Source organism: Cucumis sativus, chromosome 1 (assembly GCF_000004075.3).
Source record: "Cucumis sativus cultivar 9930 chromosome 1, Cucumber_9930_V3, whole genome shotgun sequence".
Taxonomy (NCBI): domain Eukaryota; kingdom Viridiplantae; phylum Streptophyta; class Magnoliopsida; order Cucurbitales; family Cucurbitaceae; genus Cucumis; species Cucumis sativus.
Genome location: NC_026655.2, coordinates 18,706,877 through 18,732,554, shown reverse-complemented (window position 1 = coordinate 18,732,554; position 25,678 = coordinate 18,706,877). Strand labels below are relative to the sequence as shown.

General features: G+C 29.5%; 2 protein-coding genes across 2 annotated transcripts; both read right to left on the bottom strand.

The window, feature by feature from the left end:
• Positions 1-1,615: 1,615 nt before the first annotated feature.
• LOC101220219 (ABC transporter I family member 6, chloroplastic) lies at positions 1,616-7,958 on the bottom strand. Its single transcript, XM_004146272.3, has 6 exons — positions 7,507-7,958; positions 7,346-7,396; positions 6,337-6,558; positions 3,519-3,641; positions 2,413-2,589; positions 1,616-1,941 (listed from the first exon to the last, which is right to left on the bottom strand). Exons 1-6 carry the CDS (start codon positions 7,834-7,836, stop codon positions 1,855-1,857), a joined length of 990 nt encoding a protein of 329 aa, XP_004146320.1. The 5' UTR covers positions 7,837-7,958; the 3' UTR covers positions 1,616-1,854.
• Positions 7,959-13,535: 5,577 nt separating this feature from the next.
• Positions 13,536-16,504, bottom strand: LOC101210453 (AP2-like ethylene-responsive transcription factor AIL5). Its single transcript, XM_011650196.2, has 8 exons — positions 15,959-16,504; positions 15,727-15,809; positions 15,501-15,509; positions 15,129-15,217; positions 14,977-15,050; positions 14,816-14,866; positions 14,657-14,733; positions 13,536-14,493 (listed from the first exon to the last, which is right to left on the bottom strand). The coding sequence occupies exons 1-8, from the start codon at positions 16,387-16,389 to the stop codon at positions 13,907-13,909; spliced, it is 1,401 nt and encodes a 466-aa protein (XP_011648498.2). The 5' UTR covers positions 16,390-16,504; the 3' UTR covers positions 13,536-13,906.
• Between the last annotated feature and the right edge of the window lie 9,174 nt (positions 16,505-25,678).

The following is a 25,678-nucleotide window of genomic DNA, read 5'->3' as shown; positions in this document are numbered from 1 at the left end:
TATAACGAGGCAAAAGGTAATTTTCTACTTCCTTTATTTCTTCTTCCTTTTTTTTTTTATAAATTAACTTTATAGATCGATAAGATGATTGAGTGCAATACACGCCAATTATTTTACTTGGGAATTAAAAAAGAAATAAAAGAATCTCAAGGAAAAACATTGCTTCTTCTCAAAAAAGCTTCGCCTTTAGCCTTTACTTTGGTGGACTATTAGTTCTTAAAAAAAATGCTTCTTTTAGAAGTAATTATATATATATAAAAAATACTTTAATTCATTATTTAGTGATAACATACACACATATGTATATTGTAGATGAGAGATTACTTGAAATTTTACCCACTTTGATAGAGTTTAAAACACATTTGATGAATAATAATTAATATATATTTGTATATATATTGAAAATGTATAGTGATAAACAAAGGTGGAGAGATTTGAACACAAAATCTATTGCTTACATGTACATACAAGTATTAATTGAATTAAGTTTATATTGAGATTACCAATATATTTTAATATTAAATATCTTTAAATTTTGTTTTTCTCAATTTTAATACTGAAAAACAAAATTTGACCGAGGAAATATTCATCTACAAATACTCGATTCCAAACTTTTTGTTTTTCTGGAAAGAAAAATGTTTGTTGAGAATATATTAGCACAAACAACTAAACCAAAATATAAATGATTCAGTTGATAATTTGTAAAGAATCTAATTCAACCACTAAAGAAGAGATATAGTATAGAATCTTCAAAGTGGTTTTTAATTGGCTAAATTTATTTATTGTTTGGCATGCAATAAGTGGAATAAAAAAAATCAATAGAAAACTAAATAGTGAAATTATGAGTAAGAAGATTGGGGAAAACATGCATTAGTTGAACTTGTCAAATAATTAATGGTGGGAGGAAAGTTAGGAATATGAAGAATTAAAACGTGGGTTAGTCAACTACGTATGGCGTGTTTGGCAGAATAATATTGCGTTTGCCGCGTTTTAGTTTTCTATTTCTTACTATTCATTGGATCTGTGGAAAAGATTTACATTGCCACATGTACCAATCTCATTCTTCGTCCCTAATTTCCTTTTGTATAGAATATATCTCTTTAATATAGTCAAGAAGTAATGAATACAATCGATGATAAACACCAACCTAAGATCTTTTAGCTGCAGATTTTTGTTCTTTATGTGTGGAGATGTATTATTTGGGAGTGATACTTATTAAGCAAGGATATTAGGATATTAGGATATTAGGATATTAGGCTATTAGGAAGGGTGCATGTTTTTCCTCTCATCCTTGATGCCTTTGAAAAGCTGCTACTGCACCCTTGTATCAAATTACACCTAACAGTTGTGCTAAGTTTGAATTGTTAACCATGCCAGCCTTTGTTACTATAGACATCTAAACTTTGTCAACATATCAAAACTTTTAATGATATTTACATTTATTCATGGGCTTGGTATCTATACAAGGAATAAATCAAAGTTTGTATTGTATTATAAAAAATCTATAGAATGTAAATAAACTATCAACAAAATATCATCTATGTGCATCTAACTAATCAGAAATGTATAGTGATTTTAAAAAGAGTGAAATGCTTATTTGTTAATTTAAATATTCTTTTATGAAGTTTTTATGTTTATAAATTATACAAGACACATACATCAATATTGATTATTTTGTTGAAAACTCGATACTCCCGTCAGACCTCGACATCAAACATTTAAAACCTTACATTATAGATTTTGCACATTTAAGATGCCAAAATTGGGACAGAAAAATTTGACGGAAAATTTTATGTAAAAGAAAGTACTTTCATAAGTAAAAGAGAACGTTAAGAAGGGAGAATGTTCGTACAATTATGAAGTAGAAATTGCTTTGTACCCTTCCTCCTCGAGGAGTTTCGCTATAGAGATGTCTCCAGTTTTCACAATTTTCCCATCCTCCTGAAAAATCAAATGTAGAACTACTCAGTCAGTCACCAGTAGTGAATTTCAATGGTGCATCAAAGGCAATTTACTCGAGAAAAATTCAAATTTCACACACAGAAAGCAAAGGGAAACATGGAATAAAAACAAGAAATAAGAAGAAACCCAGTGTTGTCAGAACAAACTTCAAATATATGGAATTTAAGTGATTATGACAAATGTAACCCAAACTTTACATATAGTAAACCCCATCACTGTATTAACGTATGACTATCTGTTTCTTATAAGAAAAAAACGTATTATTATCAGTGTGTATCATCTCTCTTTCGTTTTCTACTTCAGCATTGATTCTTTATTCCATTTCATTTTACATATTGTTCTTATCATAATGAAGAGAATCAGAAAAAGAAGAAAGATTGAATATATCTCTGTCCATCTTCAAAAGCAATCATATTGATTGAATGTTTTCCAAATGTGCAAAATACTTACCATGACATGTATGCGAGAAGGTTTGATAAATTCCAAAAGTCGTAGATAATGAGTAATCATTAACACTGAATTATTTGGTGTCAAAAGGCCGTTCACTGCTTTTGCTACATCACGAAGTGCATCAACATCCAATCCAGAATCTATTTCGTCTAATATAGCCATCTCTGCACCCAAAACCTGCAAAGACATCGACACTTTGAGAAACAATAATAGTCTTGATTCTTGTACATAATTAAGTCTTACCAAGCGCAGAACACAATTATCTCCCTCCCTTTCCCAACCACTTATTATTCAAAGTCAATGGGTTTATGCATTTATGCTTCAAAAATTAGTTGAAAATATTTTACTTTCAAAATTTTTAGTAGTTTTTTTCATATAAATGTGTCTATCTAGTAATACTAACAAGTATTTGATGCATATCTAACAATTGTTGGACCTATTATCACTAGTGTGGAAACACATTTATTCTACTATTAAGTGTATGATACATGTCCAACAACTTTAAAAGTGTATAAGTGTTCGACAAAAGGACACCCAAACACCACCAAAACAGGGGATATCAACCTCCCAGTGTTCTATTATTAATACATGTCAGAATTAGTGGGCTTAGTCCAACGAAAGATTTACCCTAATTTTCTTCCTTTTTTGTCATAAGCTTGTTGTCTATTTATTTTTTCCCTTTGTATCTTTTGTTCATAAGAAATAATAATAAAAAGGTCAGATCGTGGTTTTTCTCCCAGTACTTGAGTTTTCACATAACTCGGTCTCTATTTTCTTTTACCGCTTCTAATAATTCATCACCAAAAACCACAAAAGTTCAACAGTCACACGCCAAAACATTGCAAAATGTCCCATCAGAGCAAACAAAAGATAAGGAAAATAACAAGAAAACATAAGAACCAGTCGACCATTCTAGAGAGCCCTCTCTCCTTCCAATGAGCTATCACTCCCAAAACACTTCAGATTCAGCATCAGGATCATCAACAATCATAATAATAAATACACAAATAATATGTACAGTGCCACTCAGTATACTTATATTAGAAACATTAGTTCCAGTAAAAATAAAGACAGCACTGGAAGGTAGGAAAAAATAGTAAACTTACAGCAAGTTGCAAGATCTCATTACGCTTTCTTTCTCCACCACTAAACCCTTCATTGACATTTCGATTGAGAAAATCCGTCTTCATGTTCACAAGATCAAGTTTGGGGAAGATGTATGCATAAAACTGGAGCATAATGAAGAAGTGAATCAACCAGCCCAAAGTTTAAATTACTAAATAATTACAATTTACGAGAGGTAGAGTAATCAACGTGAAATTAGATATTCCAATAAAGAATGAAACACAATGAAAAGTGATACTTGATTTCTCCGAATCTGAACAGAAATTTGGAATTTGATTGAACAAAAGGTCATCATTCAAGCTATATTGCCCGAAGAATTTATTCTAGTCATAGACACATGCATGCACCAATAAAAATTAATGCTATAATATATATTATTTTGTCTAGTTGTCTTTTACTGCCACTGTACTTTCCTTTAAATTAAGGTTCTCTTGTTAAACTATATATATGTTTCTCTATTTTGAAATACAATGAGGCATATCTAAATTGTAGTGTTATTGTAATAGTAAAACAGAGAATGTTTCCCTATGCTGTTAGTTCTTGTTGAGGTTTCGTATTCGCAGGTGGAGGAGATACCTAACACTTCTCTGTCAAATGGGGTTAGGGTTTGAAGTTTGGGTCACCAACTTAAAGTGGCCATTTGTAGACACCATCATCCCAGCCATTGTCGCCTAACAAAAACAACAGCAAGGACTTTTCCTTACATTGCAAAGCCCCAATGCTTGGGGTGTCAAAATCTTGCTTTGCCGCATGGGTTTGTTCTATTTTTTACATGCCTGTTTATTTGATTTCATCAAAACCTAATAGAGTGCAAGGATATTTGGAGAAGTGAGGTTTCAATTTTGTTTTTTAATTCTTCACTGCATGGGATTTTGTCAGTTCTGTCTGTTCCCAATTGATGAGATAAAACCTATGCTGATATCTAAATGTCTTGGAGAACAATGACCAGATGGGAAAAAAATTACACAAACATGATAAGTGTCATCAATGCTTGATTAATGCAAAGCTAGATGTCCTTCCAGGATCCTTGCGAACCCGGAGCTTAGAAGACTGAATCACTCTTAGATTGAACCTAGAATCTATGATAGTCACTCCTAGATCTAGATCCAAAGACAACTCACTCTAAAATTAGCTTCATCAAACTAATTCAACATCAAATCTAAAGCAAGATTTGAAGGGAGGAAAAAAAAGACACCACCACAACCAACAAAGAGGTTGATTGTTGAATAAATAAAAATGTTTAAATATCATTAATTTGAGTTTTGAAGATCAATAAAGCCATATTATAAAGTGCAAAAGGTCATGTAAAGGCCTAAGAACACAAAAGGCTTTCAAATACAAGTATATGAATATTGTAGAAAATAAGACCTAGGGAACTAAAACTTAATTGCATACTAATTATTAATTAATAAGTCAAAATGCAAAACTAAAATGTAGAAAGTCTTCAAATTGTCTTAGATAACTCTCTAGAAGGCAATGTGCATGTTTGACTAGGTATGACATCACAATTCCAACGTAGTGCACACTTGACAGCACTTTCTTCACAAAATCTGCACACTTTTTTGTCCTCCACGCGATCTTCCAAAAGTCTCATGCATCTACACTCAATTCTCTTATTGATTTATTAAACTAACATTATACATAAAATTTGGGTCAAAATTATTTCTCTTCTTATGTATTAGCTAGTTTTTAAAGATGCAATGTGAATTCCTCTTGAATCTTCTTTGCTTTGATCCTTGTAATTGCTCCTTCAAATACATGCAATGTATCAATGGTTGGATTCACATCAAAACACAGGCTGATTGATTGCATGATGCCTATGCATAAGCACACATGGGTATTCAAACATATCTTGCAACTTTTATTAATTTTAATAAAAGCAAATTCTCGTTTTTTGTCTTGTCGCTGTCGGCTTCTGCACCAGTTTTGGAGTAATCTTGAGGTAGGAAGTTGTAAGACCCCCAATTATCCATACTTATAGGAGGAAGGGTAGAAAAGTAACTGCACAGGGAATTATTATGGAGAAATGATTGGAAGGACGTTCTGAGTGGTAGGGCCCACTGGGCTGAGGAATATGTGAGTCTATAAATAGGATTATTAGGTTGGAGTAGCTAGGGTATTTTTAACTTTTAGGAGGTAGGGCTACAGCAGCCACCAGGGTCTCTTAAAACCAAGAGGCTGGTATGATCTTTTCTGCATTTTTCCTTGTTGTTTCTTGTTATTTCTTTTCATCTTGTGAATCTGGATCATTTGGCTTTATATATAAATAAAGTAAACCAGAGTACCGCCTCTGTTTAAGCCATTTATACAGTCCTTTCAGTCTAAATTATTGTTAGTATCCTAACAGAAGTTTAGGCTGTACTTCTTTAGAGCCTTCCTGTATTTCTTCCGAGGCTTCTTGGGTCTTTGTAGTTTCTTGGTTGGTCTTTGTTACTTCTTTAGTTTTGGTTAAACGTTGTTTTGATTAGTTCAGATCCTAGGATTTGACAGTTTGGTTTGCTATTGCTTGGTAAAAGGCTGCTGTACAGCCTACAAATATGTGTATTCACAACCTGTTTCCTGGAAATTGAAAAATAAGAAATTTCTCCGAGAATTGGTTTACACCAAATCATCTTCTAAATTTTCACTAATCTAAAGAAAGATTGTATAGCATCAAATAAAAAAAAATAAAGAAAAAACAGCATTTCACTAAATGTTAGACGCAAAAGGAATTTATATGTGAATTCTTACTCCATTGTGTACGCATTTAACCGAAAATGGATAAAGCAAGAAAAGGGTGCTTCCATTGAAAATGCATACCTCAATTGGCCCCAGCTCTGCCAGACCAAGTTTTCTTCTTCGTGCATTGTAAGCCATATTTAGAAAGTCAATATTGCTGACACCTGGAATCTCTACCGGTGACTGAAAACTCATAAATAACCCTGCAAGTGACCTTTCTTCTGGTTCCATTTCTAGCAAATCACTTCCTTTAAACACAATACTACCGCCTGTAACCTCATAATCTGGGTGCCCAACAAGTACCTTAATCCACAAATCGTCATTTAAATTTAGTGGACAAAACAGAAGAATCCAATCTCCAATCAGATTAACAATAACAGGGAGGCTATTATAACGCATTTCAATGACTAAGATAACTATATATGTGTTCTTTCCTTTGTCTACGAAAGGAAAAATTCAATCCAGGACAGATGTAGATTTTAAAAGTAGTCGTTTCCAGCGAAATTGGAGGAGCTTCACCCACTGTACTTTCTTTTTTTTTATTAGGAAACGATATTTTTCCTTGGCATAATGAAGAGAGACTGAGCTCACGATCCAAGACACGATTAATAAAATTAAAATACAAATTGGCATAATTAAACCGCAGAAATAAAAGGACTCTAGTTTAGACAAATATCCTCTATGGAATAATCAGCAAAAAACTTGGATTGTGAACACCATGAAGAAGCTAGAAGACGAGCTGAACCAAAACGATGAAACCAGTCAATAGACTTGTCAAGGAAAACTCTCTGGTTATGCTCCAACCAAATTTTTTATATCAAAGCTTAAATTGTATTTGACACCATAGTACTTCGGCTTTGGATGATAATAATATATGATAACAAAGCTTTAACACATTTGACCATAGTAATTGAGCTTTATGGACTATACTAAAAGTTAAAACAAAGATGAAAAAAATTCCATTTCCAAGTACAAATTGAAGCAAAAGAAACTAATGAACTTCTAAGCTCAAAGCTCATTACTATAAAGAACGCCAGAAATCCTTTTTTTCTTGATGAGAATTAGAGAAATGAACACAAACAATACTGACCTTTGCAAATGTGCTCTTTCCAGAACCATTCTTGCCCATGATGGCGTGAACCTACTAGGGTCAGAAAAAATAATTCCAAATGAACAAAAAATCAATGAAAAATTTAAAACCTTGTGAGAATCCACTCCTAAAACAATACTAAAGATTAATTTTGAGCCAACCTCTCCTTCGTAAACAACAAGATTAACACCCTTGAGAATCTCTTGCTTGGTTTCTGCAATTACAGCAGTCAAATCCTTAACTTCCAGCAAAAGACTCTTCTGACTGTCAGAGAAACTAGTAGACGGAGAATTGACTGCGGAGAGAGAAGCTGTTGCAATTCGAACTGAACGACGAAGATTGAAACGAAAAGGGAGATGGGAAAAGGTAGTCATCATGGACAAAGTAGAGTTTGACGGTAAATATGGGACCAGAGAAGTAGTGGATGTGGTAAAGGATGAAGAGCCGTATGCCATTGACATCGCCGTTGTGAAAGCTGAGCAGTACGCCATTTGGGCACTCAATCTCGCTCTACGGTGATCGGTTTAATTGGAAGATTGGAAGAATCCGGCGACCGGTTTGGTCGCACGTCGGAGAAGAAGATGAAGAAAAAGCTTAGAAAAGAATGGCAGCCGCGTGTTGAGGTTAGGGGTGCAATACAACTTGGGCTTCCTAGAGCCCATCCAACATGTTACATATGGGCTGAACCGCTAGGAAATAACCCAAGCCCATTAAACAATATTAAAATCGGGCCTGCAAACAAATTACTTTTTATGGGCCGATAGGCCCAACTATGACCTATAGGCCCAAACATTAACGAAAATTTCTAAGATAGCCCAAATTCTTCTTGAAAATCAATGCTAAACTCTTTCCCACGAAGAAAAATGGTTCAGTAATTCAAAGCATGAACCATTTGTTGTGTTCACAATACATAGATTTAACCTTTTAAAATTTTATATTTATATATTTAAATTGAGTTTGTAATAATATTAAAAGAAATTAAAAAATTGAGACATAATGCAATTCGTCTATAAATTATGAAAAATTGTTATGTATAGAAAAAGATAAAACTGATTAATTTTGATATATTTTATAAATAGTTTTAATATTTGAATGGATATTCATTAAATTTGACACGGGAGAGAGGATTTAGAGAGTAATATTATCACACGCATGGGCAAAATGAGAGAAGTCAGGTACCACGTGTGACCTCATTGCCACATCATTGTTGTAATAATAACTCCAACAACCAACCATACAAAACTAAGGAAATCATTGCACTACATATTTATCTTAGTTAAAAAGTAAATAAAAACCGATTTATTTGTATCAAACCCTTGGTAATTTATTTATGTCCCATATTTCTGTACCCAAACAATTTCCAATACCCCATTGAAATTGTAAAGAAAAAGAAACATTTGCGTTATAAATAAAAGAGTAAAATAGGATAAACTCGTCTATTTACTTTAGGTCACAATCAGATCAAGATTGAATAGTGATCTATTTTTATTTATCTTAATATATCACATATAAATTAAAATATTTGATTATATTGGTAGATATTTTTTTAAAAAAATCTCATTTAAAATAATTTTTCTATAGTTTTTTAATTCAAGAACAATATATGTGTAGATTAGAAACTTGAACTTCAAAACTCTTAGTCTATCATTACTCATGTTTTCTCGCAAACCTGCAGTTTTAAACTTAGTACCCTAGTCAACTAAGAAGGCAATTCAAATATAGGAAGCAAAAGAAGATCATTAATTACATGAAAAAGCTACATGAAATTTGAGTATATAGTAAAATTAAAACTAAATTTAACAAATAGGTTGGACAACCTAATATAGTTTACGAGATAGAATCAATGAGAAAAATTGAATCTCGCTCAAGACCATAAATATATAAATGAAAGGAAGCTTCCTTTTAGCATTTTCATTGAGTTTAAGAGATAAGTTTCTTTAATTGGATGCAAGGGATGAAATAAATTATTACTAGATAAGTAGTATAGTAATTTAATTGTTAGCTTAATATATTAGTAGTTTAGAATGTAACTAGTTAAGTATCTTTATTTTCTTATAAACTTGTAGATTAAAGTATAGTCTATTCACAATTTAAAAGAATATAATTTAACTATAAAAATTGTATTTTAAAGTACATTGTTCTTTCATTAAAATGTTGAATTTTTCTCGTTTCGTTATGGGTTCAAATCGATGTCTTTAATATTCTGTCTAGTTTTATTATTAGACGATATAAAATAATTTTGTTTAAAGTAGAAGTTTAATTTCAAAAATAAAAAAGAAAAAGGGAAAAATTGAAATCCTTAGTCAAAGCAAAACGAGGATAGAAAAAGGGGAATATAAAAAAGAAAAAGGTAAAGATAGTAATAATAATTATAATGGGAATAGAAAAAGGAGGAAGAAGAAGAAGCAGGGGAAGAGGAGAACATTGTGGCCGACACAACTTTGTTTCTATGTAAATCAAAAGTACCTCTCAATAATCCCACTCCTCTTTTTAAAGCATATGTGTTCATATATATATATAAAAAGTCATAGTTGGTATCGAGTTGCACTCATCTTTTTTTTTTTGTCGTCGAATTGTATCCATCTCATCTCTGGTAAAATGTATCAAATGTAATACAAATTGATAATGGAAGATTTGAACCGAAGACGTCTTGATTCTAATTAGTTTTTGAGTGAGAAAGCCAATTTTTAAAAATAATAATAAAAAGGAAAGGCAACATCTTTTTTAACAGCGTAGTATAGTAATTACATTTGACTAAGATTGGGTTGTTGAGTTTCTTCAAAATGTTACCTTTTTCAGAAAGATGCATGTGCCCAACGACATGTCGCACTCTCCTTTCTTTCTCCCTTTATTTTTCTTCCCTATTCTCATTTACATTGCAATTTTTTTAGAGTCTATTTTTTGATATTATTTCTATGGTCAAAATTTAATAATAACAATAATAATAAAGGAGCTATATGTATTTTAATTTTAAAAGTTTGTATGACATTTTTATCATAATAGCATTTATGTGTTTTCCCACCTACCCACCTACAAGGGTGTACTTGTACATAGTGGAATTAATTTAAGAAACGAATGTAGATTGAAAATTTCATAATTCATTCTTCCTATGAAAGTAAATACGAAGGGTCTTTTTTTTAGTACAATTAAAATGTGGAAAATTAAACATTTCTACCTCTAATAAAGAAAGTCGTGTCTAAAAATGTTTATAGATTACAAAAATGTATAATTATATAGTTAAACATTAAATACAATGTTAAATATAACTATAATTACAAATTGATTTATCAACTTGTTTTATGTTAATAATTTATTATATGCACGTTTTAACTCGACCAAGATAATTGAGTTTATAAACTAAAATATTATATTTATGATTCTTTTTATCTTTTTTAATAAAATAACGCATTTCAAAACATTGAATTCAACATTAAAAATATAAAATCTTCCTTTCAAAATAAAATTCGAAATTAATTTTTTAAAACAAAATCTAAATTCTCTCTATCAAACATATATTCGCTTAATTGTTTATAAATAAGAAAACGTAAATCAAAATCTAAGCTGCCTATTAAATAATATACCACTTCAAATTTTGTAATAACTTTATATTAAAATGAATTTTGTTGAACATAAAAGTTGTATTCAAATTTAAAAGTTTACTAAGATCGAACCAACGTTTTTAACTTTATCATATGTTAGAAGATATCAGAATTTAAATAGAAAAAAATGCATCTCATTGGTCGTATGACAATAAAGCAAAATTTATAATTCAAACAATACCTTATTTGCAAAATAAGAATAATATATAAGTAATTGTATTGCCACAACACCTTCGATGTCCAAGTTAGTAAAAGTTTTTGGTCGTAGCACTAATTTTCAAGATAGAGATGAACTTGTTTATTCTCCTCTCATTATTATTATTTTCAAGAAAATTATAACCATAATATATAATTCACATCCTTTAAAATATGAAAACCAAAATGGGTATTAGACCAAGGAGAGTTGAATTCAAGCGATCTACACCTAGTTACTTATGAATTCATTATGACTAAAAGACATCAATTTCACATCTTATTAAATCTAGTTCAACAAATTCACAAACTCTCTCATATTTCATAGTTTTTTAAAAAATTTACCACTCCACTTATTGACCAAAACAAAAACAAATGATAAAAGCAAATATGAATAGTATAAATGGATAATATATAACTGGAGAGTGAATAACTTAATTAAGACTAAAATTATCAAAATTATGATCATCACACAAGTGATTATAGAGTGCATGAGAAGGGGAATAGGGTTTGTAGTTATAGTGGAATTAATAGATATATAGATTGTTAATTAAAAAGGCTAATTAAAGCAAAAAAGCAATAATAAATAAAGGTCAAAAGAATTATTCGAAGAAGAATAAGAAGTAATGTAATATATATATATTTATCCGCCGAAAGGTACAAAAAGGACTTATCCATCATCTAAATTATTATAATCACGTCCATTATTATTATTTTCTCTAAGGAAAAAAGAATAAAAAAGAAATCAGATCACAAAAGCTCTTAATTTTTTTTAAAAAATTCAAAACTCTCTTTATTAATTACTCTCCCATTAAAAAAAGAAAAAGAAAAGAAAAAACCTTTTTGGTTTGGTCAAGGTGAAGGAGGGGAAAAAGAAAAAGTGTTGGCTTCACTTTCTTTTTAAGTGTGTGTTTTGAATATATATGTGGGTGAATTATGATCAGTCATTTTTTTGTTTTTGCTTTATATTTCACTTTTCTTTCTTTCTTTCTTTTTATTTATTTATATCTTATTTGTTCCTTAATGTATGCCTTTTGCCCTACCTCTTACTTAGAACAAAGGACAAAATATAACACCAAAAACATCTATATTTTTATTATATATAGGTGTATATGTATTTATGATCATTAATTCAAGTATTCATGATATATGAAACTTAAATAGAGGGGAGTTGAATTTTTATTCTAAGTTTACTTTAAATATATGTTTATTAGTGTACGTGCCTTTTAACTAAAATAAATTAGAATTATTTTTTTAAACCATTATTTTTCGAGATCATTATTTTTTTAGCACGTTAAAGAAAGGATCAAATACTTTATTTTTAAAGAAAAATATAAAGTTAATAATCGTTGAACTATGTTCCTTTGACTAAATTAAGACAATCTTTCTATAAGCTACATTGTTAGCTTCATGGTTATTAGTTTTTTTTTTTTTTTTTTTTTTTTTTTTTTTTTTTTGCCAATATTAAGTAATAATCTAACCCTATTAATCATAAAAGTTCAAAAGTTGATTTTAATTCTCTGCTCATTATTGAACTTAAAAAAAAACATGTAATTATATTAAAATGGAGTAGATAACTAATTAACTAAATTTGAAAGCTATATAACTGTGATGACTTTGTTAAGATTGTAATTTTATTATTATGAATAATTAGCCTTTTGATTTTCTTTATGGTAAATATTTGCATTGATTATCAATGGTTTGTTCTTTAATACATAGCATAAAACAGTAAATCTGGACATTGCAAAAAAGAAAATATTATAGAGAAACATTGTATATTATCACACACATAAAAGTTAAGAAGAAAAAGAAAAATGATATATTTGTAGTTGTTGTACAGAGAAGGTACATTGGTGGATAAAATATTAATTGAAAAAGAATCTTAAAAAAAGAAAAAGAAAAGTAAAATTGAGTGAGTGAGTGAGTGAGTAAGACCTCTCTCTGCCACTTCAAATCCACACCAACTCCCCAAAAGCATGCAAACCCAACCCACCTCACTAGATTCGCAATCTTTCACCTTTTCTTTCTTTTCTTTTTCATTTTTCATCTCTTCTTTTTTCTTCATGTTTCAAATCTATCATATCTCAGTTTAATAGTAGTTCGGTACTTTCAAATTATTCTCGTAAATCTGTTTGGAGTTAATTAGAAAGCTACAATGTCATGAAGATTATTGAAATCTGACGAGTGTTATAATAATGAGTGGAGAATCCAGTGTTGAAAAGTGAATAACGTACGAGATCCAAAATATTCAATAAAAAACATGAACTTAAAACTAAAACTCATATATAACAAACCCATTGAGGTTATAGTCTCCTAATTAAACATGCACTATAAAGGTTCCAAAATTATTGTTACGTTAGAATAGATTTTTTACTAAAGACTGTGCACCGATGAGAACGTCAAGTGAAATAGGAAATTCCAATACCATTAACCACTATTTACAAGAATCTAAACGAGAAGAAAGATTACACTGAAAAAAAGCCATTTTTTTTAGAATTTTCCCCCATAATAAAGACAAAATATAGTCAGTGATTGACCATAAAGAAAATGCAGAAAAAAGAAAAACTCAAATGGACTTAATTTGAAACATACAGTCTAAAAAAAAAAAAAAGTCAGTACAATTTCATAAGTAGAGTCAGCTTAGCTAATAGCTATTCCTAAAATGTCAGTCCACTAGATCCTTTTTTTGAGTCTATAATTCTAAGTTGGATCCTTGGTCAAACCCCCCCCCCCCCCCCCAACCACCTTCAATTTTCAAACCCCTTTTTCTTCATTCCATACCAAAAATTGGTGTCTGAAAAAAACTTGCTTTTGCAAATGCCATTGGCGTTCCATACTGTTGCTGTTGTTGTACATACATCCCGCCTTCCGTCATCCCTGACCCGCTCGATCCTAGCTCCGTGATGGCGGGAAACATTGTGGATTCAGGTTGTTGAAACAATGGTACTGGAACATTATTATCGTCCGGTTTGGGAAGATTTGCATTGAAGGCATCGGGGTTATAGCTGAGGATGGACCAGTATTGATCCGATGGGTCTTGTTTGATCGGCATTGTGAAGCTTAGAGTACTCGAGGAGTTGTTGTTTGGCTGTGATGACGAGGAGATGAAAGTTGAGGTACTTGAAGATGGAGGAGAATGGTGGACATCACGTTCGTCGGTCGATCGGCTGCCACCATCGGAAGCAGCAGAATCAGAGGTGGTTTTGGATTTGGCGCCAGACATCCCTCCTATGGGAAGGTTGCTACTAGCAATGCTTTTAACGTCGTAACGACTAATGTCGAAGTTTGTGACCGCGTTTAGCCCTCGGAATTTTATGGCTGCTATATCATAGGCCTCGGCTGCTTCTTCTTGTGTGCCTATTATAATAAAAATGTTAAATCATTATTAAATACAAAAACTTTAGAATGTGACATCAATAATCAATTAAAAAGAGTAACTAACTACACAATAATATTTTGATAGTTTGAATAATGAAATAGAAATAGAATAATTATTTATTGCTAAAATTAGAGAGCTCACTGAATGTTCCAAGATAGAGATCTTTATTTCCAGCAACCCTTCCGATTCTTGCTTGCCATCTGCCATGTTGATGGTGCCTGAACAAAACGATACCGTTTTCAATCATTTTTTACAAAGGAAGGAAAAAAAAAACAAACAAAATGAGTAAATTAATTATACCTAGTTACACCTCTGTAGATAGAAGCACCTCTAGAAAAACCACTGCTTCTCCTATATTTATATAAAGAAGAAAACATATATCATATGTAATGATGAAAGTAAACATTATTCAAATTAAGGGTTGGTTATTACATAAGTAAAAAATAAAAAAAATAAACTACCTTCTTAACGAAGCTACAAATTCTTGTCTGGTCATATTCTTCATCTCCTCCAGTTCTTTTTCGTAGTTGGACACCTTTTAAATGAAGATTAATAAAAGTTTTAAAAAATAAAGAAAAAAAAACAATAAAAAAGATCTTTTTTTAAAACACACCGGAAAGTTGGTGGTGGTGGTCGGACCCCAGTACTTGAGAGCTGCGAGATCATAAGCTCTGGCTGCTTTTTCTTCTTTGTCATAACCACCTAATCAGAAATTCAAAAAAAAAGGTAACATGAATATATAATAATTAAAATCAATAAATGAAGGTGAAAAAAATTAAAGTTAAAAAATGATTCAAATAAATCTTGAAAGAGAATCTTGGAACTGTTCAAACCCAGACAGACGCCCTGTCTGATCTGTGTTCTTTTTGATGACTCAATCATACATTTCCATAAATATAAATCAAACACATCTTTTTTAAAAATATATATATTAACAAATCAAATAAATAAATAGAAGAAGAAGAAGAAGAAGAAAGTAACTCACCCAAGTAAACTGAGGAGAAATTATATATATCGATAGCGCCAACGATCATAATCACGTCCGATCATCAAAACAAGAGAGAGAGAGAGAGAGAGAGAAACCCACATCAGAAACTCACCCAAAAAAAAACCTATTTTACTCTGCTTAAATTCCACATTTGGAAACCCTAGAAATTAATAAAAAAAACAACGGTAATAAAAGTACAAAATAAAAATGAAAATAAAAATACCTTGTCTTCCTTTTCTACTCTGACCTTCTCTTCTGCAACTATTATCCCACAAATGGGCTTCATATCGTCCAGTCCATCTATGCCTGAACCACAATAACAACAAAATAAATATTTATATAGATTAAAATTTCATTTTTTTTAAAAAAAAAAGTGTTCTTTTTTGTTTTTAAAAGAATAAGAGGGGTTTAACGTGGGGGTATTTTGGTAATTTGAAAGGTAGTTATGATCTTACCTAGTGACACCACGGTAAATAGAAGTGCGTTGGCCAAAAGTATCAACAGCCTTCTTAGGGGGAGGGGGCGGAGGGGTATCGGGTTGAGTAGGCGGCGGCGGCGGTGGCGCGTGGAGATGTTGAAAGTGTTGGTCAGGGAAATGAGAGGTGGGTGGTCCACGGAGAAAGCTGGCAGCTATTGTTTTGAGATCAGAATCACAAATCTGAGAATGATGAGGAGAGTAGTGAGATGGCGGCGGTGGCCGGAGAAAGTGCTCAAGCTTGGGGACGGTGGGGGAGAAGATAGAAAGATCAGTAGGAATAGGATTGGGATTAGGATTAGGATTAGGATGGAAGAGAGAAAGAGAGTCGGGATGATTAGAAAGAGAAAAGGCAAGCCAATTTGAAGAAGAAGGTGGAGAAGAAGAAGAAGAAGACGAAGAGTTATTCATTTTTTTTTAAAAAAATATAGAGAGAAGCTTTGGAAACAGGAAAGAGAGAGTAAAAAGGGAAGTGGGAGAGTGAAGTTTTTCTCTTTTCTTTTCTTTTTTTTCTCTGTGAATGAAAGAGTTTGGGAAGGAGAAATGGACACAGATATAGAGGTGGATGAAGAAAGAGAAAATAATGAAAATAGGGTTTTGCACATTCTTCGAGGCCTTAATTCTTATTATTATTTATATTATTACCTATCCAAATTCTTCACTTCAACCTCACCTAAACTCATTCTTTGATATTTTGATATTTTCATTAATATCTTTTTGATTTAAACATTTTATTGTACTTAGAAAGAAAACTGTTTATTCATTCCTTAAATTATCTTATTTTTTATATAAAGTTTTTACGAATACAACCATATTTTATAATCTATATATTATACACTAATGATATCTATTAGTGACTTATTAATGGTTATTAACATTTTATATTTATAAGTATTTTTGTTCTATTTTTATTTGAAAATAATTCTTTTTAAAAATTATATTTACAAAATTTATCCTAAATATCAATACTCCTCAAAATTAACTAGATGAAGGTTGATAGAATCTATAAAAAAAATTAAATTTAAAAATAATTCAAATAGTTATCTATATTGATATAGGTTTTTGTTTTCAATAGATCATTTAAACTAAAAATGAACATTGAGGTTTTCATAGACACATTGTATAACTTAATTGTTTAATTAAGAGTAATTTTAGACACCTGCAGTTGTTGTATGATTAAATGTTATTTTTCTTTAATATTAATAGAGTGAGATGCGTGAATATGAGTGTATATTTGATATACATAATAAGTATTACTCTATTTACCATCTTAAACTATTTTATTTAACAAACTTTGTACCCGTGGATTATAAATATAGCAAAATCTACAAGAATCAATCAATGATACATATATATAACTGAAATGTTGCAGTCTATCTATAGATCATTAGAATTTGACGTTGAATAAATTTTGATATGTTTACAATTTAAAAATATATATATATTACTTTATTATTATCGTGAAAGTTTTGACCTACTATAATTACACTATATCTACATTTAAAAAATAAAATAAAATAAAATAAGAAGTTTTAGGAAGAGCATTTTGAATTGATAGAAAACAACTTGTGAACTAAATGCTGATTTTTTATTATTTTTTTTATGGCAAAGGGAACAATGTTGATCTTAGGACACATATAAATCATACTATTTCAAATCCAAGTTCCTTCTTGAGCCAAATAAAATGTTGAAGTGAAAATTATTTTAACTTTCTCGCTAATTATAATATATACTCTCACTAAACTTACTCATATTGCCCATTCCAAGTGTAACAAGTAACAATACCATTTATAATAATATATGTTCTCTCCCAATAAAATTAATGGTTGAAAATGGTTTGGTAAAAATGAAGTTTATATTAACTAAAAAGAAGAAAATAATTCAAGATAGCCAAGTGAAAATAATATTATAGTGATATTTTATTATATTTATAAATAAACTAACTCTTCTTTTTTTATATATAAAAAGGTTGTAGTTAGAATGAAATGGGCAGCAGTTAAATTGATGTGAATGGATGTTTGCCTATGAATATGATGTGATAACTCTATTGGATTTATATGAATATTAAAATGAATAATTTAGAGAAATAATAAATAGGTAATAATGTAGAAAGAGAGTGAGGGGAAAAAAAGCCAAGTGGAAGAGTAGGATGGGATGAGAAAACGGTGTGGGTATTTGATTTATGTATTTTGATATACAATTGTGTTAAATTGACCAAAGAAAATAAAGTATTTACTTTATTCAATTAAACGACAAAAGAAAAATAAAAGAAAAGAAAATAGAGAGAGAGAGAGAGAGAGATGGGTAGAATGTGAAGAATGTAATGTGTGTATCAAAGTGGGGAAGCAAGAGTGTACCAAAGGGAACAATCTCCCCCTAACCCTTTTTTTTTTTTCTTTTTATTTCTCAGTCAAATCCCCCAATATTTTTAGTTTTTAATTAAACTACAAGTTAGTTCTCTAAATCTATTCATCATAGATTAATTTATCCATATTTATCGATAACTATTAAAAAAACTTAAATGAGTTCTAAATAATCAATTTTGTAAATAGTTTTTTTTTTTGCTATATATTATATTTTTTCTTATAGAAAAAAGGAAATCAAATCCTTGACTTATTATGGATATTGCATATTTTATACTATTTAAATTATATTAAAGTTGACTACATCACCAATTTATTTATTTTCTTAGCTATTCACTTTTCTCTTCGGAAAATTTATTCTTTTAGTAGATTTTGAATTTAGTTTATATTCAACACTTGGATTGAAATTGTGGCATTGTATTTGTATCAATTTAATTTGTAAGCTTTTAAATATTACAATTTTTTTCTTGAAATTTGAATTTTATAATCACTTCTTAATTTCATTGCTAATTTCTACTAAAATTTATAATTAATTGATTTTCATTACTTTACTTCAAAATCAAAGGTGCACTCTGATTTAAATTTAAATGAATAACATTTAGGAATTATTGGATGAAATTGAAATTAAAAACCCAATACTTAGGGGAGGAAAAGGGCAAAAAAAGAAGAAGAAAAAAATCAATATTTATATTTAGTTTTGTTTTGAGGGTAAGAAGTGTTGATTAGGGAGTAGGGAAGGTGTGTGAAAGAAAGAGGGATTTGGAAGTGTGTACTCATTTCTTTTGACTCACTTCCTCGCATAAGACAATTCCCGCCTCTTTCTCTTTCGCTTTCTCATCCCTACTTTTTTTTCCTTTTCTTTCTTTCTCTCTTTTTTTACCAACTTATATTTTTTAGTCTTCGTTAGAAAATTAATTATAGTAAAAAGAAAACCTTACTTTTTAGTTCATCCTTTTATTTACTTCTCTACTTTTAATTATTAATTTCCAATTGTTCTCTACATTTATTCTATGATTAAATTTTGATTTTAAAATATCATTATAAATTTTTAAATTAGAGTAATTAAACGATTCATCAACAAAATTCAAAACTAAATTATTATAATGGGTAAATTTTAGTACTTTTTACCTCAGTTATTTTATGTGTATGAGGAAGGGAATGGTACGGTGTCTTTAATTGCTTTTATATTATTGTTATTTTTAGTTCCATTTGAATTACCTTCGACTTACTAACTTCTCTAAATCAAATCTATGGAAATGGACTAAATGAACGAAATGGTTGGGAGCTCATATGTTTAAATTTATTAACTTTCTTCTTTTAAAAAAAGGTGATATAATATTGCAAAAGAAAAACTTCTTAATTAGAGGCAAAAGATATGAATTTAAATAGATCAACGTACGTAGAAGAGTTAGAGCTTACAACCAAAACAAATTGTAAAAAAAAAATATACCAAACTCACATCTTGAGCAGGAAGAAACTATCAAAATCACAACAAAAGAAAATTATATTGAAAACCCTTCACAAGTCAATGGGATCTTAGAGGTTCACCAAAAGTTTTAGACTCATTATTCATATAAAGCGACAATAAGCTATCAAGGAGGAAGCATCGTTTTGAAAGAACAATGTCAAGGAATAATGGGAGAACTTGTACTATCTTGGATGACACTGACGTCTCAAACACCATCAATTTTGCCATTACACTAGATCACAAGAGTGCAACTCTAAGTCTTACCGTAAGAAATTTTGCCTCTATCGACACTCCTAAATACCGTTGGTAAAAGTGGTATTCGTTAATGAGTTGTTTAATTGTCGACAATAAATGACATCACTGATGATAATATTTAGAGTGGTGGCATAGATGGGTATTTGTCGACGACTTATTTTGTACCACATGGGTAGACATCTACCTGATGGTTTATTATTATCACCTGGTTTAGGTGGACCAATACCGACAGATTATTGTAGACTATCAGCGGTTCTAACATATCATTTTGTTTTCTTTTTTCTTTTTTCGCGGCCTTCTTCGAAACTTTCTAACCCTATTTTCGTCACTGTGTCGATCGTCCAAGTTCCTACTAATTCTAATAAATATCGTCACACCAAACTATTCCTCCGATTTTCTCATTGTGTTGCCACATCATCGACAAATACATCACCCCCTTCTCCTCTTATCCGCTCATCACTTTGTTTTCTTTGATTCACCACTATTTCAAGGCATCGACATATTTCATAGATATACTGACTAAAATTTGCAACTACTGCTGGCGTAGTAGACATACACCATCAACAATAAACGTTGTTGATGACAATACAAGGATATGTCAACGATATTCCTACACCGTCAACATAATAACTGGCCACGATACATTTTTTTCATCGATGAATATACCTTTTGGTTGAGGACTGATTTCTAGCATTGGCAAAGTAATTTCATTTATGCTCACTTTTGTGGATAGTTGCAGTATACTTTGAAATTCTCTTCTTTCATCATCGTTAGAGGCTTTCTTTTGATGGACCTACGCCTACGGTTTGCACCAATAACGGCTACATTTTTTCGATATAAGAGAAGTTGACGCATTTTTTGAAATACACCGACAATTTTTTTATCGACGAAAAGGTCAATTTCTTGTAGGGTTGAATTCTATAATTTATTGCTTCTATTGTCAGTGTTTTTGAATAGTAAGTATTGACTCTCTTCTAAAATTTTCTTCTAATTAGGATATATTAATAATGTGACATAATTGAACTGTTAAAAAGATATTGTGGCAAATTTTAATTTGTTATTGCTAAGCTTTGTTATAAGTTATAAGCCAAGGTAGTTATGTACAAATTTAAATTACTTTTAATTTGACAATTTTCAAATTTAAAAAACTTGAAGGGAATAAATTGATTTCAATTAATAAATATATCCCAATCCTTTGTTTATTTGATAATTCATAATTGTAAAATTAATTAGAGTATCAAATATCTAACTTAAAAAAAGTAATTTCATGTTATTATCCCAAGTCAAGCTCATTAATTTTTTATAACTACATAAAATAAAAAATAAAAATATTATTCTTGATATTTTAGTTATATATACTGAATCAAAATAAATAATTGTGCAGTTTTAGAAATGATAAAGTTGTGTTTTATGTATATGTATAAAGATGTTACACTATGAATTTAGGGATATATTAACCAATTGAAAAATATTTCAATCCTAACTTTAAATATAAAAATATCAGATATTTATTTCAATCTAGCTAGTTTAATATATAACTGATGCATAGGTTATTAAGTAGGTCAATAAAAATAATGTCTAAAAATTGACAGAAAAAAACAAAAAAACGTGAAAAAGAAGAATAAAAATAGAAAAAATAAAGTAAATAAGGAGAGAGGAAAAGTAGAAAAGAGAGAGAGACGGATGGGTATGAATTATGATTAGGTAATGGTATCCACATGAGTGCATGTTAGTCTCAGGACACGTGGACATTAATTTTACCCATTACTCTTTTAGTAATTGGACACGTGTCGGTGTCAGGTTCAAGGATGTCAGAGCTTGCATGCATTCATATATCATATTCATATTCATATTCATATGTGTGTGTATATATATATATCTTTGTTAAGGCAAAACCCTCAATATATATATATTATTATATATATCAACATTTCTCTATCTTTTGTCTTTTAATTTATTTTGTTTTTTTTTACATGTATATAATTTTTCTTATTTTTTATTTTTATTATAAAATTTTCCTAGCTTTTAATAAATTTTAAAATACAAATAGCAAAGTAAGTTGAATATATTTGCTATTATTATTATTATTATGAAACTTAATAACATAATCATTTATGCAATTATTTAATCAGTAAACTTCAAAGTGTTAACATTTAACCTACTTATTGTTTCTATACATATATCTATCATTTTCCTCTCTGATTTTATATGTTTTTAATAAAAACTTTAATTTTTATTTTGGAACACAAGCGTTATTTGAATTCCCTGCTATTTTGTAACAAATTTTAAAAAAATCTTGTATGAAGTCATGCTTGAATTGTTATCTAGTTAGTCATAAATTTAGTCATTTGTCATATTAAAAATGATGGAATAATAGATATGTAATAAATAAAATTTTCAAATTTCACACAAATATTTAACTTTTAAAACAATAACAACAGTTTAACACTCGATATTGATGATATATCAACTACATTTTCATACCATCATTCCAAGAACTAAAATAAAAATTTATTTTTGAGGTTGTTTTCACACACTACAAAATTGCCAAACTTATTTACTAATATAATTAAAATGGTAAAATGTTTTCACTCCATTAAAATAACTTTCTGGTTTTTTTGTTTACTATATTAAAATATATTTCACATTTCCAACGTAACAATTTATCAATACTACGAGGTAGAACAAGAAAAACTATAAGTGAGAATAAATTTAGTAGATTTAAAAGGTATAGTTTAACGTCTAGAATGCTCCAATATGACATCTTAAGCTATGACTTGACAGACAAAAACTGACATAAATTCACTGAACAACTTTAAAGATAATCTTTTCTGTTTACTCAATAAAACCCCCACTCATTAAATAATCTCAAATTCTAGATGCGATGAAATCAAATCCAAAACAAAAAAGAAAGAAAAAATCAAAACACACATCCAAAATCCTTTGGAAATACATAAAGTAATCACTGGTATATAATCCAACGATCATTAATATTGACAGTATATGAGAGCATGAAATAATATCATTAAAGGGTACTACTATGCTCTAATGAGAATACCCAAATCATAATGTGCATTAAATCAAAGAAAACCACTTCGTGTAAATGAAACTCTTTTAAACTCTTTCCTACAATCTTTCTTTTAATCGTGTTGACGATATTACATAAATTACGTCGATAAATATTTAAAATATATGTTTACACAAAATACATGATTATAAACTAAAATAAACATCCAAAGAAATTAAGCTTATAATCTTTTTCTAAAACTATGCAATTTTTTGTCCACGCAACGAAATTACGTAAGCATGCTTTTTTACATTGCTAGAAAAGAAGAAGAAGAAAAGAGTGGTTGTAAATGTAGCAATACGTTTAAAATCATTTCGAATTTACATTATGACTTTATCTTAGTTTAAATGAAGTCAACGACACATTTTCGTTTATTCGTTTATTCGTTTTATCATCTCCAAACAATCAAATCCAATGAAAATCTATTAGAGCTCCATAAACACTAGCAACATATTGTCGGGCCTTATTTTAATTTGTACACCTAACCCAAAATTTCACATGATGTCATAAACATGTGTAACAAATGAAGAATCAACCTCTCTTTTCTTGAAGATAATGTATACAAAATTGGCCGACATGGTTGAATTTAAAAAAGGATACAATGAGTTCTATAAATGGAGGGTGGATGTTATATACATAAATATGATGTTTGATAATGTTTTTTTTTTTCTTTTTTCTTTCTTTTAGAATTCTAAAAGGAATAAATAAAGAAGTGAAACGTGGAGACAAAAAATGAATGATTTTAGACACAGAATGGTTGTCTAAAAGAAGAAAGATGCATAAAGGAATAAAGAAATGGGAAGGCTATCCTATTTTTAAATTTAAATCAAAAGATTATAAAAAATTGAATTAAAATTGGGAATTAAATGGAGAGGTTGTCTTTTTGTGTATAACAAAAGCGAAGAGGAAAAAGAGGATTGGCAGAGAGTTCGGCGGGGCAGTGTTTGAATTTGCTTTTTATGATTCCTTTTTTATTATTATTATTATTATTTTATAATGTGAACTTGAAGCTAAATTCCAGATTGAGAAAGAGGGGAAAAAGAAAGGGATAAATAATAATGTTTGTATTATGGTCAAAATATGAAATAAAAAGTTATGTGGATGGAGTGATTCTTCACGTTACTGGTTTTATTTTTGTTTTTTTTATATGTTTATCATTGATTTTCACATGCCTTTTTAATGTATTTTATTGAATATTTTGATTAGGGTTTATCTGCATTTGTTTTGTTTTCTTACTTTAAAGTTTTTTCTACATACAACTTATGTGTAGGGTGGGGTAGCATTGAATGAAATTTGGAATCTAAACCATTTTAGTAAAGTTGATTGTAATTACAGTTTACATTTGTAGATTATAAATAAAAACTTCCTACTTTTCTGATTCTAATTTTATCACTCAAGATAAGTTAGAAATATCATCTTTATAAGAATTTTTCTTTGGATTCAAGATTTGTACACACCATTTTGGTTCATTCCCATTTCACTTTAGTTTAGTTGACTTCTTTTTAAAAAAAAGAAGAAACATTTGAGCTGTATTAGCCATTTTAATGTAAATTTAAAAATATGTGAACTCAACATCGACTTTTCTTTCTTGAAAATAATAATTATTATTTAACCAATTTCAATGGATGAAAAACTCGAACCGAATTAGGAACCGACTCTCATAATAAGATTTATGGAGTAGTCCAAAAAGAAAAAGAACCTTTCAACACAAACCTCTTCTTTTTTCCTATCATAGAATTTTGGTCTAAGTTTGTAAATTTGAAATTAACTAAACAAAAAATTAAAGGTCAAAAGGCTGGTATGGTAACCATTTTGAAATTTTGAAAATTAAGGCTATTTCTCTTTAATTTCTTAATCAAACTTCCAACAAACTAAGTTATTAAAAACTAGTTATTTTAGTATTAAAAATTGGACTTACATTGTGAAAACATTGACCAAAAGTAAATAACAATGAAAAATATTAAAAAGTGAGATATGTTTGTAGACAAATTTTTAAAACGAAAAGGCAAATGATTATACAAAACGATACCTAAAAAACGGGTTCCAAGAGTTACTAATAAGGGGTGGAGGCACTTATGGTAAACATTTATCCAGCAAAGAACCCATATTTTAGAACCTAACCTAAAAAGGATATTTCTTAGATCATAAGCATCATGGTTCTAGCAGGTTTCAATCTGTGAAAGCACACTGTGAGTACCACTTGCATAAATGACATTTAAGTATAACATTTAAGTAAAATATAATAAAATATACAGTACAAGAATAAAATAGTTACATATATAATACAAAAATTAGTAAAAAAGACAAAAAAAAAGACTCACGTACAACCAACCATTTGGATGGTTTTTTCAAAATTTTCAAATTAGAAGGTATCAGTTCTTATGGCCAATACAACAACTATCAATCAATATGATCATCCGTTGCTATCATTAATATCGACTATCAATAATAGCTTCTATCAATGATAGAAACTGAAGGACAAACTTAACATTTTAAAAAAATTACTAGTTGATTAATCAACTTACTTTTCTTATTTTAACAAAGATT